At 39.2% G+C, this 18,557-nt stretch overlaps 1 protein-coding gene across 1 annotated transcript in view; it reads left to right on the forward strand.

Annotated features, from left to right (window-relative positions):
- The window catches only part of LOC122565296 (A disintegrin and metalloproteinase with thrombospondin motifs 6-like), a 164,630-nt gene that overhangs the window by 117,646 nt on the left and 28,427 nt on the right, over nucleotides 1–18,557 (forward strand). Inside the window, exons 15-17 of the mRNA XM_043721104.2 lie at nucleotides 8,812–8,914; nucleotides 11,151–11,284; nucleotides 12,447–12,570. Of these exons, the coding sequence (XP_043577039.2) occupies nucleotides 8,812–8,914; nucleotides 11,151–11,284; nucleotides 12,447–12,570 (361 nt within the window). The remainder of the gene's footprint in view (nucleotides 1–8,811; nucleotides 8,915–11,150; nucleotides 11,285–12,446; nucleotides 12,571–18,557) is intronic.

Here is an 18,557-nt window from a genome sequence, read left to right on the forward strand (position 1 = left end):
GGAGATTGACTTAGTTAGGTAGGTCTTTCCTTAAGTTATTTTCCATCGCAGAATTGTGTAAGCTGTTCATTTTTAATTTTAATTAGACAATAAACTGGTTTCCAAATAATAGTTTGACTTCTTTAGCTTTTCTCTCATTGCTCACTGGTATCAGCACCTACCAAGAGCTTTTCGTACACATTAATCTTACCTGATTGTAATGCATCTACCTCTGAATATTATTGCTGAAGTCATTGTGAAGATAGATGTCAATTTTCATTTGGAACTGCAGGTAACCACTGTGGGTATTATTATTCCTTTGATTTGTTATGATCCCCGCTGATAGTAATACTGGATAACTCAATCCCACATCAAACCTGGCCTGATAGAATACACATTTCATATTTGCATTTGGTTAACAGACTGGTTTGTCATGAAAATATAATCACATAATGCTGCAGATGTTCTTTAACAGTAGAATATATATTCATTACACAAAATATGAAAAGAAACAACGTTTTATATATACTGCAGTGGGGACTATCTTAACACAAATTTTAGAACATATTTCCCAAACCAGCCATTACAGAGACTCAAGGGAAAAGTGAGGACTGCAGGTTCTGGAGATTATAGTTGAGAGTATGGTGCTGGAAAAGCACAGCAGGTCAGACAGCATCTGAGGAGCAGGAGAATCAACATTTCAGGCAAAAGCCCTTCATCAGCATTTTCAGACACTCAATCCCAGTGAAATATCATTGCGATCTCAGCTTTTTAATTCTTAACTAATGCATTACAGTTTCTTTGGCGTGTTGAGATCATTTTTTTAACAATTCACTTCCAAGTCTACTAGTGTGAATTTGTTTTTCTGAATGCCTAAAATCTAGCAACCTGAGAATTGATATCTAAACTCTTCTGACTTGCTTGGAAGTTGGAAGTTCCACAGACGAGTACTCACTTCTGCTGAGGTGACTGGTTTCCCCCAAACTGCACCTGATTCTCCTAACAAGAGAAACTGCTTTTCTTTCTGTCCTGAAGGCAAAACTAAACTAATTGCCTTATGTGTTAACTCTGCTTGCCGTAAAATCAACAGTATGAGCATTTTTTTCAATCAATACACCAAGCACTGAACTCTTGGAACTGATGGATTTATAAGGTCACTGTTTCAAATTAAATTTCAATACTCTCCAATCTTTAAAAAAAAACTTTACAGAACTAACCCATATCCATTTGCCTCTATTTTAAAACCCAAATCCAAAATTAGAATACACACGATATACTTTTCATCACAGTTTGCATTTCAAACATTGCATAATTTAAGGATTACCCTCATAGTTTCTCTTGAATGTATATGGCATGTCCAAAATAAGCCCACTTTTCCTACACTGTACATGTACCAGAGTAGTAATAATACTGTAACAGTAAGCTAGAAAGGAAGAAGGGCCTGTGCCCGAAACGTCGAATCTCCTGTTCCCTGGATGCTGCCTGACCTGCTGTGCTGTTCCAGCAATAAAGTTTCAACTTTGATCTCCAGCATCTGCAGACCTCACTTTCTCCTTCCAGAAAGGAGCATGTGGCAGGTGTGGAATATGGAGTGAGAGAATGAACCACAAAAAATTTAATATGCAAGTACAGTAAGTGGTGAAGAAGACAAATGGAATGTTTACTGTGATGACTGTGAAACATAAACATTGGGATGTTTTGCTACAGTTGTTCAGGGCTTTGGTGAGACTACATGTATGTGCTGCTTTAGTGCGCCTGTATAAGAAAAGAATATAAATGCATTAGAAGCAGTTCAGAAAAAGTTCACTTGACTGACATCTGGGATGGAACAATTATCCAGAGTCAAAACACTTGCCCAGACTGGGCATGGATTCTTTGGAGCGTTTGAGAATGATAGATTATTTTATTGCAAGATGTAAGATCCTGAGGGAATTGACAAAGTGGACTCTGAAAGGATTTCCCTTGTGAGGATGTTGCAACTAGAAGATGCTAATTTAAAAATGGCAGGTCATGAGTCTTTGGAGATTTTTCCAAGAGATCGGTCAAGGCTGGGTTATTGAATAGGTTTAATGCAGAAGCGGATAGATTCTTGACTCAAAAAGAAGTCAAAGGCAAACGGGAGTAGGCAGGAATGTGGATCTGAGTCCACAATCAGATCAGTCATGACCTTATTGAATGGCAGTGTAAGCTCAGGAGGCTAAATGGCCTACTCTTGTTAGTATTTTTTAAGTTCTTATGAACCAGAAAGAGAAAATGTTTGAAACTGGATGAACTTATGAAGGAGAAAAATAAATACATTTGAAGAGGACACAATTTACAAAAAGTGCATTTGAAACAAAGTGAGACTGAAAAACAGAGCAAATGAGAAAAAGTATGTGAAAAGATTATAGAGGACAGGGAAAGAGAGATGCAGAGGAGAGAGACATTGATAGAAGAGGTGAATGTAACAAAAAGGTTAAGCAGTGAAGCAAAGCTGAAATTTCACTAACCACACTACAATTTCCCTAGTTTTTGCACTTGATTATTTTTTCTTCATTCATGGGTGAGGGCATACTAACTAGGGCAACATTTATTGCCCATCCCTAATTTGAGTCAACTTCATTGCTGTGGGTCTAGAGTTACATGTATGCACGACGAGGTAAGGATGTCAGTTTCCTTCCCTAAAGGACATCGGGGAACCAAATGGGTTTTTATGACAATCGACAATGAATTCATGGTCATCATTAGACTCTTAATTCCAGACTTTTTTTGTTGAATTCAAATTCCACAATCTGCTGTGGTGGGATTTGAACCCAGGTCCCCAGAACATTCTGGACCTCTGGATTAACAGTCTAGCGATAAAACCTATAGGTCATCACCTCCGCTATGATTTATGCTTTATTGTTCATGGTTAAGATGATGATTATATGTCTTAAATTCTCTCTCTATCTCCTAACCTCCAAAATAGCACAGAAATTACAGGAAAAATGTTAGTAGTTCTATCCACAGACTCTAAATTCTGTGTTACCTTCTTTCGCACAGAACTGGTCCCTTGTGAAGACTAAACTCCGTAGTAATTAGCCAATCAGAAAGGTTTTCAAGAAGCAATTGGAGTAATTTGTTTGGGTTCTGTGACATTGCAGTACGTGGGCAGCCTTTGATAATTTTTGACTGGAACTTTTTGAAATTGTTGGTTTTCATTTGTTTGCTGTGTTGACTCTGTATCAGGTGTCAAACCTCCTTGTTGCATGCATAAGAAATCTAGGACAATGAGGTGCAAGTGTAACCCTGACTTTGTGATATTTAAGATGTGGTCTAGAAGTGTGATAGCTGAAGTGAGGCACTTTTGGGGAAAAATATGAATTTTACCTTTCTAATATTGTTTGTAGCTCTCACATCATGTTAAGTCAGATGAAATGTATTATAAGGACAAGAGTTTTACACCATGCAATGCAACATAAATTGTTCTCTTAAGTTAGAGCTGTACATGTTTAAGGGACAAAAGTCACACTTTTGGTGATATAAACAGAAGCTCAGGTCCTGTTGAGCTTAGTTGCTGTTCAAATAGAGAATATAAAGTACTCATCGGTTTTGGCTCTAGATCATAAGCACCCAGCATTAAGTAACTGGCTTTTTTTGTTTTTTTTTTAAAGATTCTTTTACATCTGCAGCAAAGTGTGCTGTCTGCAGTGTGATGTCTGCGCACTGAGGTGTCATTTTTAATATAATACTAGAACATCCTATGGTGCTGCTCTTGGTAAGTCAGGAACATTATATCATGTAAAGTGTAGGTGTGTGTCATTTTTAAGTTACAAGTTTAAGAGGTCCTTTTGTGCTCTTTCACTCTGGGTGTATTTTCTGGACTCCACATAATTGATCATTTCAATAGGTGAGCCTTTGTGTGTTTTAATTCCAGAAAATAGCATTATTTGCTTAATTTTTTTTATCACCTCAGCCAGTTCTTAAAGTTCAACAGTCTTCACTTGAGAGGATCAAGACTGTTTTTATTCATGGTGTGACAATACGTCATTAATTCCTATTAGGCCCATCACCAACGTTAGATGCTCATGTTGTACTCATAAAAACTCATTCCAATAGAGTTGCACTGGCCTGAATGTAATATAACTATATGAAGCATTGTGGTCAGAATAAATTGCAAATGCAGCTCAATTTTAAATAAGGCTGTAGCTTCTGCAATATCCAGGTGTCATTAAACCACAGTTTTATCAGAAACTGGAAGTAATTTCCCATGGCAGTGAGACAAAGGTAGAAATCTGAATTAAGTAGGAAGAAATTAGGAATAGAAGTTATGGGGAAATTCCTTAGAATCATCAGAAGTCAAGATTCTGTTCTGAAACTACTTCTGTTCTTGATCTTCACTAATAATTTGAGGATTAAGTTAACATCTCTAACATTTGAAATAGGCACAGAAAGTAGAAAAGAATAGTTGGTGGTGCTGGATTTTATTGTCCCTTTGGGGAAGGGGGATGGTGAATTGACAGATGGGGGCAAGTCCGCAAAATGCTATAAATGCCAGACTTGTACTTACCATCCATCCACACTCACAATGTACAGTTTTATACACAAAGTGGAAGGCAATATGAGTCTGCCTACCTACAGTCCAATTGAAACTGTTAAACAGCCAATTATTAGCCACTTAAGGGCCTCATTCTGTTACTGTAGGGATGGCACCACTGGTAGGAGAGGCCCAATGCCAAACACCAACCTAGCAGTTATCACTGTTTGGACTGGTAGCAGGCAAAGGATGGGGATGAGGGGCACCTCCTTAATCTGCCCCTTGCACCCCTCATGAGAGATACAAAATGATTATTTTCAGTGAATGAAGCATCTGGAATGAGGAGATATAGTTACAGTGTTATGCATAAAATATTTAGTGCAAAAAGCAGGAGACATCTTTTCACATGGTGACTGTGTCGCTGTGAAATGAATTACCTGAATTAATGATTGAAGCAGATAGTATCAAATTTCAAGAACAAGTGAATGGTTGAAGGAGAGAGAAGTAAAGGTATATGAAATAGGTGACAGATGGAATTGGGACAATCTGATCTTATGTAGGTTGAACAGCCTGTGTTGGTAATATAATTTGGGTGTAATTCTATGCAACAATTCCATAATCTTCGGGGAATCAATATTTCTTGGAATGTCTACAGTTTATGAGAATCATTCTATTATTCCCTGATCCAACATGTAATGTTCTATCCTAATTATATCTCCCATAACACTGTGTCATAGTGTATGCATGCTAATGCAAATAATTCAACTTAGGAGTTTCACCTTAGGAATAAGTTTCTTTGCATTACCAGGTTTCCTCAAGAGCAGTCAGCTTCCAGTTTCTATGTGGGAAATATCTGAGCTGTTAGTGAACCTGTATAGTGAAGAAATATTTTGCTCTCAGGAAGAAGACAATAATTTTCCTTTGCTTACCTTTCCATTCATTTACCTCTTATTGCCATTTCCTTGCATGCCCTGTCAATGTTCAGTTAAAATTCTTTGGAGTACATTCAGGTCATAGAAGGTTAAGTTTAGGCTCATTGCAGCAACTTCCTGGCTGAGACAACCTCCCATATACTGGAGCTCAATGTATTTGATATAACAGCTAACAGAAACTTCAAGAACCCAGACAGCAGCATCAATAATTAATGGTGTCAGAAAGCAAGGTGTTTTTATAACAAACCTTCAATAATATCAGATCCAGAATTAAAAAATTGACTAATATTAAACCAACAATCAACGTCTTTCCTGATCCTTTGTTGCCATCTCCACTTGCTTCTTTTCACTCATACTGTCTGCTCTAACCAATGCTCTCCAGTTTAATAACCCGGAAGGAAACATTTGTACCAGTGCTCATTACTGGTAGAGTGAGAGTTGCTACATATTGTGAAGTGGGACACTCAGCATCTTCTGGAATTGTGTCTAGTTCATCCTTGAGGACACAATACCATGAAGTATTACAATAGTATCAGTAACATACCTCTTCAAACGTAAGTGACTTGTAATAAAATGACATGATGTAATTTGGTGCTGCATGCTAAGTTTGTGAATGAAATTGTAAATGATAAAGTGCCTAAGATCATTTTGAAATTGTGCAGAATCATCTCTGTTTTCAATCTCTTTCTTTTATTAGATTATTTTTACTTAGTAACAGATAGTTAAAATTTCTGAGGTATAGTATGAGAGCAATTGGCAACAACCACATGGTGTGAATATGTAAGCTAGGACAAGTAGTTCCCTTTCTTGAAGGACAATAAAGAAGCTTATGAGCTTTTACTGTCCCACACGTTAACAGATATCATTCAGTTCACTATTCCAACCTGATTTGGTATAATTTTAACTGATTACTTTTGGAATAAAAGTCCAGGACTATAACCAGCAAGCTGCAATGCCAATTATTGAATAACTGAGACCATGTTATTGAAGCCATAAAGAAACTAAAATAGATAAGGAAATAGAGAAGGAGAGATGAGGAAAAGGGGACAGATTAGCAAATAAATTATTTCCTCCTTTTTGATTTTGAGTAAAACTCCAGGAGATCAACTATACTGTGCAAAACTGTGGAGGTTGAACCATTGAATATATTCAAGATGGGGATTGTAACTTTCTAGTATTAAAGACATAAAGGAATATTGGGATAATGTGGGAAAGTGGAAATGAAGTAGAATATCAGCCATATATCAGGTCTACTATTGATCATTAGCAAAGTGGCAGAAAAGTTCATTGTTAGAGTCTCCAAGTCATACGTCGAAAGATACTCAATTCATGTTCCACCTGATGTCAGTAAACCATAGTCCTAACATGGACAAACAAACCGAACTCAAGGTGGCAATGTAGAGTAAAGGCCCTTGACGTCAAGGCAGGATTTGGCTGAGGTTGGCTCCTAGGAGGTTTATCAAAATTGGTTTCAATGGGAATCAGAGGGAAAACTCTTCACTGGTTAGAATCATATCTGGTACAATGGAAGATAGTTGTGATTGTTGAAGATCAGTCACCTCAATTCAAGGACATCTCTGCAGGAGTTCCTCAGGGTAGTGTCCTAGGTCTGACCATCTTCAGCTGCTTCATCAATGACATTCCTGCATTCCTAAGGTCAGACGTGGGGAAGCACAATTGTCAGAACCATTAATGATTCCTCAGATACTGATGCAGTCCATGGCCATATACCATGGACCGAGACCTAGATAACATCCAGACTTGGGCTGATGAGTGGCAAGTTACATTGTGCCACAGAAGTGCCAAGCCAAGGTCAAAGAAGATCATCACTAATCAGCATGAATCTAACCATTTCTCCTTGATATTCAATGGCACTACCATCAGTGAATGAACTTCTATCAACATCCTGGCAGTTACTATTAACCAGAAACTAAACTGCACCAGCTTTTAAAATATTTTGGCTCCAAGAGTAGATCAGAGGCTAGTAATTCTGTGGTGAGTAACTTGTTTCCTATCTCCCCAAAGCCTGCTACCATCTTCAAAGGCACAAATCAAGAGTGTGATGGTATACTCTCCACTCACCTGGATCAGCATAGCAAAAATATGCAAAAAGCTTGACACCATCAAGATATCCTACTTTATTGGCACTCTATCCAGCAACGTCAATACTCATTTCCTTCACAGTGGCAATAGTGTGTACCATCTACAAAATGCACTGTAAAAACTAAAGAGACTGCTTTGACAATACCTTCCAAATCCATGGCCTCTACCACCCAGAAGGACAGGGACAGCAGTTACATAGGAACACCACCTCCAGGCATTGGACTACATCACCGTTCCTTCACTGTCACTGGTGAAATCTGGAGTGCTCTTCCTAATAGCGCTGTGGATGGTTCTAGAATTCCAAGAACCTCAGGAGATAAAGAAGGCAATTCACTACCAACTCTTCCAACTCACAATCAGACCTAGCCAGCCACGGGCACATCCCATGAATGAATCACTTTTTAAAAAAATTATAAGAAAGCAAAGTCCATAGATCATTTGTTACAACAAGATATTAAAAAGCTTTGTTCTGCCCTAGTTCGTTAATACAAGCAAGCTACTACTCATTCATGTAATCAAGTTATCAATGATTTATCTTTAAAAGGATATTTTAACTAAAAACATTATGTTTCTCTAGTAACAAAAGTTAAATAAATTATGACTTTTCATCAGTATGGAACAGTAATGATGCATCTCCAGCCCGATTTACATCTCTCCACAATTTTTCCATTGATTTGAATTGAAATAAAAATGAGAAGAAACATAACACATGCTGTTGATTCAGTAACACATGTATTAGGCTATTGCACAAAGTCAGTGGCCTCTACAATAAACCTCAGTTTGACCTGACCTGAAACTCAGGATGACTAGTAGATGTCAACTGTATGGCTGTCAGTTCAGTTTTCAGCTTATTTTACTGCCTGTGGCATCATTTTAAGATGTCAGAATTTAGCTGTGGGAGACTCTTTGACAGTTCCCTTCGTAAGATATATCTATTTCCAAAGTAAAATGCTCCATTTAATTTGAGGAAACTTTACATCAACAAAATATATACAATATATATAATTATATGTTCCAAACCTTGGACAGTAGACTGTCTTGTGTGAAAATTTCCCAACTACCGAGTCTGTCACAGCGCATCAAACTTCGGCAAGTGTTGTACACTCAATGTCGCATATTAGTCAATCTGCAACTGATTTCCAATAGTAAATACTCAGCAAAGATGTTCCATCTTATTTTCCATAAAGTGAGAGTAATTGAAATTTAAAATGATAAAGGAACTGTGTTCTATTTTAACTTGATTTTCTCTTTGTTTTTTGAATGTTGCATTTTGACAATGTTTCTTTTCCCTGCTTTATGTAGGACTGTCCACCAGGGTCTCAGGACTTCCGAGAAAAGCAGTGTGCAGAGTTTAATAAAATCGCATTTCGTGGGAAATATTATGACTGGAAACCATACCACGGGGGTAAGATGAACCTCATAGTGTAAAAACATCATATTCATTACCTGCTTAATGCAGTGATATACTTAATATTGTCTGAAAGGGGCTTGTGAAGGAAAGTTCAAGTTATTCATTGACTATGTTAGTGTGGTGGTGTTGTTTAATCTAGATTCTAGATTTAATGAAACTTTCTTATACAGGATCCAAGCCCATGCTCATGCAGGTTAGGCTCTTAAAAAGTTTGAAATAGGATCATCTGTGTTGACAGACATTGGAGGCTTGTTGTTTTTGTAGTTGCCATCTTTCACTTCTGCAGCCTGTCTTCCTCAATTCTTCTTCCTCCCCCGCTTTCTCCTCCAAACACATATAGAGGAGAGAGGGCATTGTTGGGATGGGCCAGTCCCGAAATCAAGGTCTCAGCCACTGGAGCAGAATTCTAAAAATGTACGCGTCTAGTCAAAGTTTTTTGTCTTGTATTAATCAGGTTATTCATAAGAAATACCATTGTAAAGGGAAAACAACTGTTTTATATACGGTCAATCAACGTGTTCAGAAAGTTTATGGAACAGGGGAATTAAACCCTTCTGAAGTAGACGGGACACTTTTCAGGGGTCTTAGGCCAGTTCATGAGTTTGCATGATACAAATGGGAAAATGAACTCATGATAGCCTATATCCTGCAGGTTGCTTTTTGTGTACTAATTTCAGCATCAAGCTTATATGGTGGACAAATGACTTTGCCCCAGAGTACAAGTTGGCTGATAAGGCCAGTCTTACAGCAGGTGAAACTATAAGAATCCCAGCATGTATATTAACCAGTGAATGTAGATTTTCAGTAGACAGTAGTAAAAACCCTGGCCAATATTCTTTAAGGGCATTTAGGAAGGTGAGCTCATTTGACTGCTTAATTTCAAAGTTGTATTTGAGCACCAGATAGTTATTCATTGTAGGGAAATGTGTACATGCATAAGTAAATTCAAATATAGCAACATTTCATCTACACTGGAGGTAGCAAGAGGTAGGATGTTAGGTGTCATTCCATCAAAAACTTGTTTTGCATGGTTAAAAATCACACAGGTTATAGTCCAACAGGTTTAATTGGAAGCACACTAGCTTTCGGAGTGACGCTCCTTCATCAGGTGTTTTGCATGGAATGCAACAAACATGTTAGTGAGAGCTGGGCCTAGTAGGGATCCAATGCCACACCATCTATTTGGGCACACTTGCTGCTGTTCAAACTGACTTCAGCTGCTGAGTTGCTGAGTACTAATTAACACAGCGGTGGCAAGTTGAGATCGTTGTGATATCATTCTGCAGTGCACATATCTGCACATTGGTGAATAGGCTAGCAATGTCAAATGAACACATTAGCACTGCATTGCTATCAATGTGCAAGATCTGCATAGTAATGCAAATATACCTCACTGCTTCATTGATGCTTTCTATGTGTTTTAAGAGGAGAGTTAAAAGTCAGCCATGTTGTTGTTGGACTGAAGTCCAGAATGGTCAAGTTTCAACTCCCAAAATAACATTTGAGAATCAGTTGGGTTTTTTATCATGCATTCATGGAATAAGGGTGTCCCTGCCTGATTACATCATTACCCACCCCTGATTACCCAAAGGGCAGTTAATAGTCAACCACATTACTGTGGATCTGGAGTTACATGTAGGCCACACCAGGTAAGGGTGGCGGTTTCATTCCTTAAAGGAAATTTGTGAAGCAGATTGTTTCTTTTCCCCAACAGTCAACATTAGACTCTTAGTTCCAGATTAGACTCTTTCCTCAAGAGGTTATCATTAGATTCTTAATTCCATATTTTTATTGAATTCAAATTCCACCATCTGCCTTAGGAGAATTTGAACACCAGTCCCCAGAACAATGCCTGGGTCTCTACATTAACTTTCCTGATGAAGGGCTCCTGCTGAAATGTCAATTTTCCTGCTCCTCAGATGCTGCCTGTCCTGCTGTGCTTTTCTAGCACCACTCTAATCTTGTCTCTGCATTAACAGGCCAGTGATAATACCATTAGGTCACCTCCCCTCATATGATTTTACAACGAGCCAAATGCTTCATGGCCATATTATAAACCCAATTCCAATTCTCAATCTAGCTGGTGGAATTTGAACTCCAAACCTCAGAATTATCACTTTAGAACTATACTTAAAAAAAACCCTGTACATTTCGTAAAGCATTTTGTCATCCTAATTTCCTTTCCTCCTTCTACGTGGAAAGTGGGTCTAATTTCTTGTTTTAAATATAGGTGGTGTGAAACCCTGTGCTTTGAACTGTCTAGCTATGGGCTTCAATTTCTATACTGAACGTGCTTCAGCTGTAGTGGATGGTACCTTGTGTCGTATGGACTCACTTGATATCTGTGTCAATGGAGAATGTAAGGTATGATTCGATCCCTTCTTGCCTGTTTCTCAGTCACATGCCAAACAAGTAATTAGATGTGCGACCAAGTCCAAAGTAATTTGTTTATTTTAATGGCAAACTCACTAAATATCAAATTTCTATGGAGCATTTAATTTTGTGAATTTGAACAAGTTATCAACAACTTAAATAGAAATTAAAATGCCTTGCATCTGTACACTTTTTTCAACCAATTATGATGTAAGGGAAATGGGTTTTAGAGAAAAAGTACTCAAACGTTTCTAGTATGTCTTCTCTGCTTCTTATCTTCATTAATTTTTATTCCAAAGTTTTCAACTGGAACTTAGATACAAATAAAGGTTTTTCACAAGAGGCAAAGATAGACAAAAACATTGTTTTCCTAGCTGACATGTTAAACTTCAAAGAGATTTTAGAAGCCAACTAAAACCAAATACGTTTTTGGCCCCAGGGAGAGAAGGATAGTAACAGTTTGGGGCCCTCTCTCTTTGCTTACTGTCAGCTTCCCCTTAGAGGTTATGGGAAGCAGGGCTAAGAGGTGTGATAAGCAATTGGGAAGTGGTGGGAGAGCTTTCATACACTCTTTGCCACAGTTCCAAACAAAATTAGTTCATACTGTGGAAGGGGACCTTAACTGCATTTTTATATGTAACAGATATAATATAAAGTTTAAAAATCACACAACACCAGGTTATAGTCCAGCAGGTTTAATTGGAAGCACATTAGCTTTCGGAACGCCGCTCCTTCATCAACCACCTGATGAAGGAGCATTGCTCCGAAAGCTAGTGTGCTTCCAATTAAACCTGTTGGACTATAACTTGGTGTTGTGCGATTTTTAACTTTGTACACCCCAGTCCAACACCAGCATCTCCAAATCAAGATGTAATATATGCAGTGTAGATACAGAAATGCTGTGATTGGTTCAGATTGATTCACAGTTTTTCTTTGAATATGTGTGGGCAAATATTAGAAGTCTTTTTGCAGGAAATCAGAGGTAATTTTATTTGTACTGTATTAGGGGAGTTGAAGAGCTTGAATGCCTAAAAAAAGGAATTGCATAAAAATTTCAGAAAGAATAATTTAAGATATCCAAATAGAACTGATATTGTATAAAACTGTAGTCTTAAGAAAACAACTTAGTATTTTGCTTTTATTTCCCTTGTAGCATGTGGGCTGTGATCATACTTTGGGTTCAGATGTGAAGGAGGATCGCTGTCGAGTCTGTGGTGGTGATGGGAGCACTTGTGAAACCATTGACGGAATTTTTAATGGCTCCAGTCCTCAGGGAGGTGAGACAAATCTGATGGTAATCTTGTAATTAGTGCCTACAAGAAAGTCCTGTTTAAGGTGCAAGACTAGCTGCTTCTATCTTTCCTTGTTCTCTTGCTCTCTCTCTCTCTCTCTCTCTGCTCCTCTCCTTCTCCATTCCAGATTGCAGCACACTGACCTGTCGGGAGGTGCGGGGATATGTCAGGAAAACCTTGTAACTCAGTGATACAGTGGCCTTTAATGGCTTGTCCAGGTATAAATGCTGATCAATGATATTTGAAATCCCCAACTCTACCTTGAAATTAAACAAATTAAAGATTAGCCCTTACAAAATGTATTATTCCTAATACTTTCCAATTTCCAAGCCGGATGTCCACAGCTGCCCTTTACATTGTCTACAAGTGTGACTGTCTGACATCTTATCAGTAAAACCATTTAGGCCCCCTTTAACAGTTAAAACTCAAGTTACAAAGCTGGTTGTCAGACAGAATTCAACACTGACCATGTGGCTATCTTTATGCTTTCATGTTACCTTAGATTTTTTTAAAAATTACAAATATGACGGTTATAAAATTGCCTTTTTAATTTTTTTTTATTTTTATCTTCCCTGCCCTATCTTCTCCAATTGACATCAGACAATCAGATATGTAAGACCTCCTCATTGTTCATATATGTGTAATTGTTATTTCACCAAACAATTCTAAAAACAAATTAGTGCAAAATGTCTTTTGTGGACCCTTTTATGATTGCAAAACCCAGCTGGATTTTAAATTTGATATTGGATAATACATCTGTAATCCATTAGTGTATCCTGTATTCAATGATATTTTAACTGGAATTGAATGAGTGATGCATACAAAATAATTATGTCAAAGATTATCTGGATCAATATTATTGTGCTATAAAGAAACCTAATAATTCACACTTTTGGCACAGAGTTGTTGTTAAACTTTTAACAAACAGGCTCAAACAGTATTTATTGAGAAAATATGCCTCTACTGGGTTTTTAACCATGCTTTGGCATGACAAGATGTTAACTTAAAAGCACAGATGTGTCGAAAGATTTACTATGATGAATGAAAATCCAAAATCAAAATCAAAAGCGCAAATTGAGAATTGCTTGCTGAAAATGTTACAAACTGCACAGAGCTGAAGCTCAGGCTCAATCCTCAGGTGAATATTGCAGAAGCTGTGGTCTCAAATACTCTGAGCCATCCAATGTCTCCTACCTTCTTAGACAGGAATACTGGAAAGAACAAGGCAATGAACCTCCTGGAGCATATTTTGTGTACTCAACCTCCAAGCAAGAGACAGCTTGCTTCGTGTAATGCACAGGTGACTAGAATATTCACCACTTTTGTTTCAAGATATACACACCTGAACAAGTACTAAATTGAGTGTGACTCTTCCCTAACTATTCGCCTACTTCAGCTTCCACTTGATCCACAATTCAGTTTGATCAACTTGATCCAAGCTAAAAGAAATGTGTCCCCGACCAGAGGAATCTGCAAGCAAACCCCGCCCATTTTTGCCTTGGGGGGTCCTCACGTGGTAATGCAAGTCACTTCAATGGGTGTCTAACAGCAAGCCTGTAAAAAAAAAACAAATCTCCAGGAAACCATTCCATCATTTGTCTAATTGTCTAAATTGCTCGAAACAAAGGTGTTAAGTGGACTGCAAAACACTGAGGCAACAGCCACAGGATGTTTCTCTATGGCAAGGTGCAATGCCATCACAATTGAAAGGAGCAGGTAAACTTGATTGATAGGTCAGCACACAACAGAGCTACAGGCTGGTACTTTCAGCAAATAACCTATATTATAGAATGGAGCGTACACTCAGTCAAAGCCCTGCGCTACCAGAATTCCGATGGAAAGTGTAAGTGCTGTTTTCCACTTGCTGCACGTAGTAGGTGCAGTTCTGCTGTACACCTCCCAGGAAGGTATACAAATTCATCTATACAATAAGCTTCAATCTGCAATTTGAGAGGGAGAGGGTACAATCGGAAGTGACAATATTTCTGTTGAATAAAGGGAACTTTGGAGCTATGAGGGAGGAGCTGGCCAAAGTTCAATGGTGCAATATCTTAGCAGGGATGACAGTGGAGGAACAATGGCGGATATTTCTGTGTATAATGCAGAAGATGCAGGATCAGTTCATTCCAAAAAGAAAGAAAGATTCAAAGTTTGTGAGAAGATTTGTAGCTCGGGTGCTCGTTGCTGTGGTTCTGTTCGCTGAGCTGGAAGTTTTTGTTGCAAACGTTTTGTCCCCTGTCTAGGTGACATCCTCAGTGCTTGGGAGCCTCCTGTGAAGCGCTTCTGTGGTGTTTCCTCTGGCATTTATAGTGGCCTGTCCCTGCCGCATCACAGGAGGCTCCCAAGCACTGAGGATGTCACCTAGACAGGGGACGAAACGTTTGCAACAAAAACTTCCAGCTCGGCGAACAGAACCACAGCAGAAAGAAAGATCCTAGGCGGAGGCATGGATGGCCATGGCTGACAAGGGAAGTTAAGAAACATATAAAGTTAAAAGAGAAAAAGTATAACTTAGCAAAGATAAGTGGGAAAACGGAGGACTGGGAAGCTTTTAAAGAACAACAGAGAATTACTAAGAAGGAAATACGCAGAGAAAAAATGAGGTATGAAGGTAAACTGGCCAAAAATATAAAGGAGGACAGTAAAAGCTTTTTTAGGTATACGAAAGGCAAAAAAAGGTTAAGACTAAAATTGGGCCTTTGAAGACAGAAACAGGGGAATATATTACGGGGAACAAAGAAATGGCAGAAGAATTGAATTGGTACTTCAGATCTGTGTTCACTGGGGAAGACACAAGCAATCTCCCTGAGGTAACAGTGGCTGAAGGACCTGAACTTAAGGGAATTTATATTTGCCAGGAATTGGTGTTGGAGAGACTGTTAGGTCTGAAGGTTGATAAGTCCCCAGGGCCTGATGGTCTATATCCCAGGATACTGAAGGAGGTGGCTCGAGAAATCGTGGATGCGTTGGTGTTATTTTCCAGAGTTCGATCGATTCGGGATCAGTTCCTGCAGATTGGAGGGTGGCTAATGATGTACCACTTTTTAAGAAAGGTGGGAGAGAGAAAACAGGAAATTATAGACCAATTAGTCTGATCTCAGTGGTGGGAAAGATGCTGGAGTCTATTATAAAAGATGAAATTACGATACATCTGGATAGTAGCAACAGGATGGGTCAGAGTCAGCATGGATTTATGAAGGGGAAATTATGCTTGACTAATCTTCTGGAATTTTTTGAGGATGTAACTCTGAAGATGGATGAGGGAGATCTGGTAGATGTAGTGTACCTGGACTTTCAGAAAGCTTTCGATAAAGTCCCACATAGGAGGTTAGTGAGCAAAATTAGGGCGCATGGTATTGGGGGCAAAGTACTAACTTGGATTGAAAGTTGTTTCCTGTCAGCCAACCAAAGAGTAGTGATAAACGGCTCCATTTCGGAATGGCAGGCAGTGACCAGTGGGGTACCGCAGGGATCAGTGCTGGGACCGCAGCTTTTTACAATATATATTAATGATATAGAAGATGGTATTAGTAATAACATTAGCAAATTTGCTGATGATACTAAGCTGGGTGGCAGGTGAAATGTGAGGAGGATGTTAGGAGATTACAGGGTGACCTGGACAGGTTAGGTGAGTGGTCAGATGCATGGTAGATGCAGTTTAATGTGGATAAATGTATGGTTATCCACTTTGGTGACAAGAACAGGAAGGCAGATTACTACCTAAATGGAATCAATTTAGGTAAAGGGGCAGTACAAAGAGATCTGGATGTTCTTGTACACCAGTCAATAAAGGTAAGCATGTAGGTACAGCAGGTAGTGAAGAAGGCTAATAGCATGCTGGCCTTCATAACAAGAGGGATTGAGTATAGAAGCAAAGAGGTTCTTCTGCAGCTGTACAGGGCCCTGGTGAGACCACAGCTGGAGTACTATGTGCAGTTCTGGTCTCCAAATTTGAGGAAAGACATTCTGGCTATTGAGGGAGTGCAGCGTAGGTTCACGAGGTCAATTCCTGGAATGGCGGGACTACCCTACGCTGAAAGACTGGAGCGACTGTATACCCTTGAGTTTAGAAGACTGAGAGGGGATCTGATTGAGACATATAAGATTATTAAAGGATTGGACACTCTGGAGGCAGGAAACATGTTTCCGCTGATGGGTGAGTGCCGAATCAGAGGACACAGCTTAAAAATACGGGGTAGACCATTTAGGACAGAGATGAGGAGAAACTTCTTTATCCATTGAGTGGTGGCTGTGTGGAATGCTCTGCCCCAGAGGGCAGTGGAGGCCCAGTCTCTGGATTCATTTAAGAAAGAGTTGGATAGAGCTCTCAAGGATAGTGGAATCAAGGGTTATGGAGATAAGGCAGGAACAGGATACTGATTAAGGATGATCAGCCATGGTCATATTGAATGGTGGTGCAGGCTCAAAGGGCAGAATGGCCTACTCCTGCACCTATTGTCTATTGTCTATTCTCTGTGTTGCATTATTTTTGCTGTTGAAAGGACGATACCCAAGGCAACAAGCTAATGGAAGAGAAAGAGCTAAGCATGCAGACACCCACATAATCAGATTGAGATAAAACAAAGATCAGTGGAAGATGGAGATCTGCAACAAACAAAAACAGAAATTGCTGGCGAAAATCAGAGTGCCTGTTTCTCTCTCCACAGATACTGCCAGACCTGCTGAGCTTTTCCGGCAATTTCTATGTTTGTACATAGTTACATGGAACCATACTGCTGCACCAACTCCCTCCTGCTTTTACAAGTATCTCTGCATATTTTCACCAAGCTCAACATTTGTAGAAACCAACTGTTGCCATCAAATGAATTAATTATTCCAAATAAGATGAAGCTTGTCTATTTCCCTGCTCCAGCTGTAAGTCCTTGCGACAGAAGTTTGACCTGAATATTTGGTCATTGTCAAGCCTGAGTACCAATACTGCTCAGTTGTACATTCCCTGCACACTACTGCCCCTCAGTGGAAACTTTCTGAAATGCCTTGGGATGTTCCATCTTTGTGCATCATATGTTCCACCTGTATGCACATTAGTTTCTATACTTTCAAGCTGTTTCTGTCTCCTAGTTGTCTCTTCTACAGTCATCTACTGGGGCAGATCAGTCGCCATGCTAAGCAGTGAAGATTTTATCTCTCTGTCTTTCTGCCATGCCTCAACATCTGATTACAATTGAGGCCAAACTTGTGGTCATGTTAAAAACCATGAAACCTGTCACCAAGGATGTTTTGATCTACTGTGTCAATCAAAAATAGAAGCTTCCTGTAAATTGGAATCCAAAGCCACAGCAAATGAAATTGCATCTGCACTTGGCCTCTCTGTGGGGACAAGTGCAGGAGAGGTGGTAACAGGAGTTGCTGTTATACTCTGCAGTTTTCAAATAATTCAACATTCCTAACCAGTTATCAAAGTCCTAATATTACATATCTGCACCGTTAAACATGCAGCTTTGAAGATGCTTAAACCATTAAGAGGATATTAGTTACTGCTTAATTAACACATTCCTGGTAAACTATAAATCTGAGTTTTACATCATCTCCTCGTTTAGTCCAGATTCTCCATTCTTAATATTGTTGCCTGTCTGTTGCCAGCTTCACTTGATCTTCCTCATTGATGTTTAATGCTTCACTAGTTGTTACTTCCTCATTTCACTTGCGTGGATCTCCCTAAGCAGATGTCCCCATGGTCTGGTTCTCCCTAAGCAGATGTCCCCATGGTCTGGATCTCCCTAAGCAGATGTCCCCATGGTCTGGTTCTCTCTAAGCAGATGTCTCCATGGTCTGAATCTCCCTAAGCAGATGTCTCCGTGATCAGGTTCTCCCTAAGCTGATGTTCCCATGGTCTGGATCTCCCTAAGCAGATGTTCCCATGGTCTGGATTTCCCTAAGCAGATGTCCCCATGGTCTGGATCTCCCTAAGGAGATGTCCCCATGGTCTGGATCTCCCTAAGGAGATGTTC

This window comes from Chiloscyllium plagiosum, unplaced genomic scaffold, assembly GCF_037043375.1.
Source record: "Chiloscyllium plagiosum isolate Xiang-an unplaced genomic scaffold, Cpla_swu_hap1 HiC_scaffold_28, whole genome shotgun sequence".
Lineage (NCBI taxonomy): Eukaryota > Metazoa > Chordata > Chondrichthyes > Orectolobiformes > Hemiscylliidae > Chiloscyllium > Chiloscyllium plagiosum.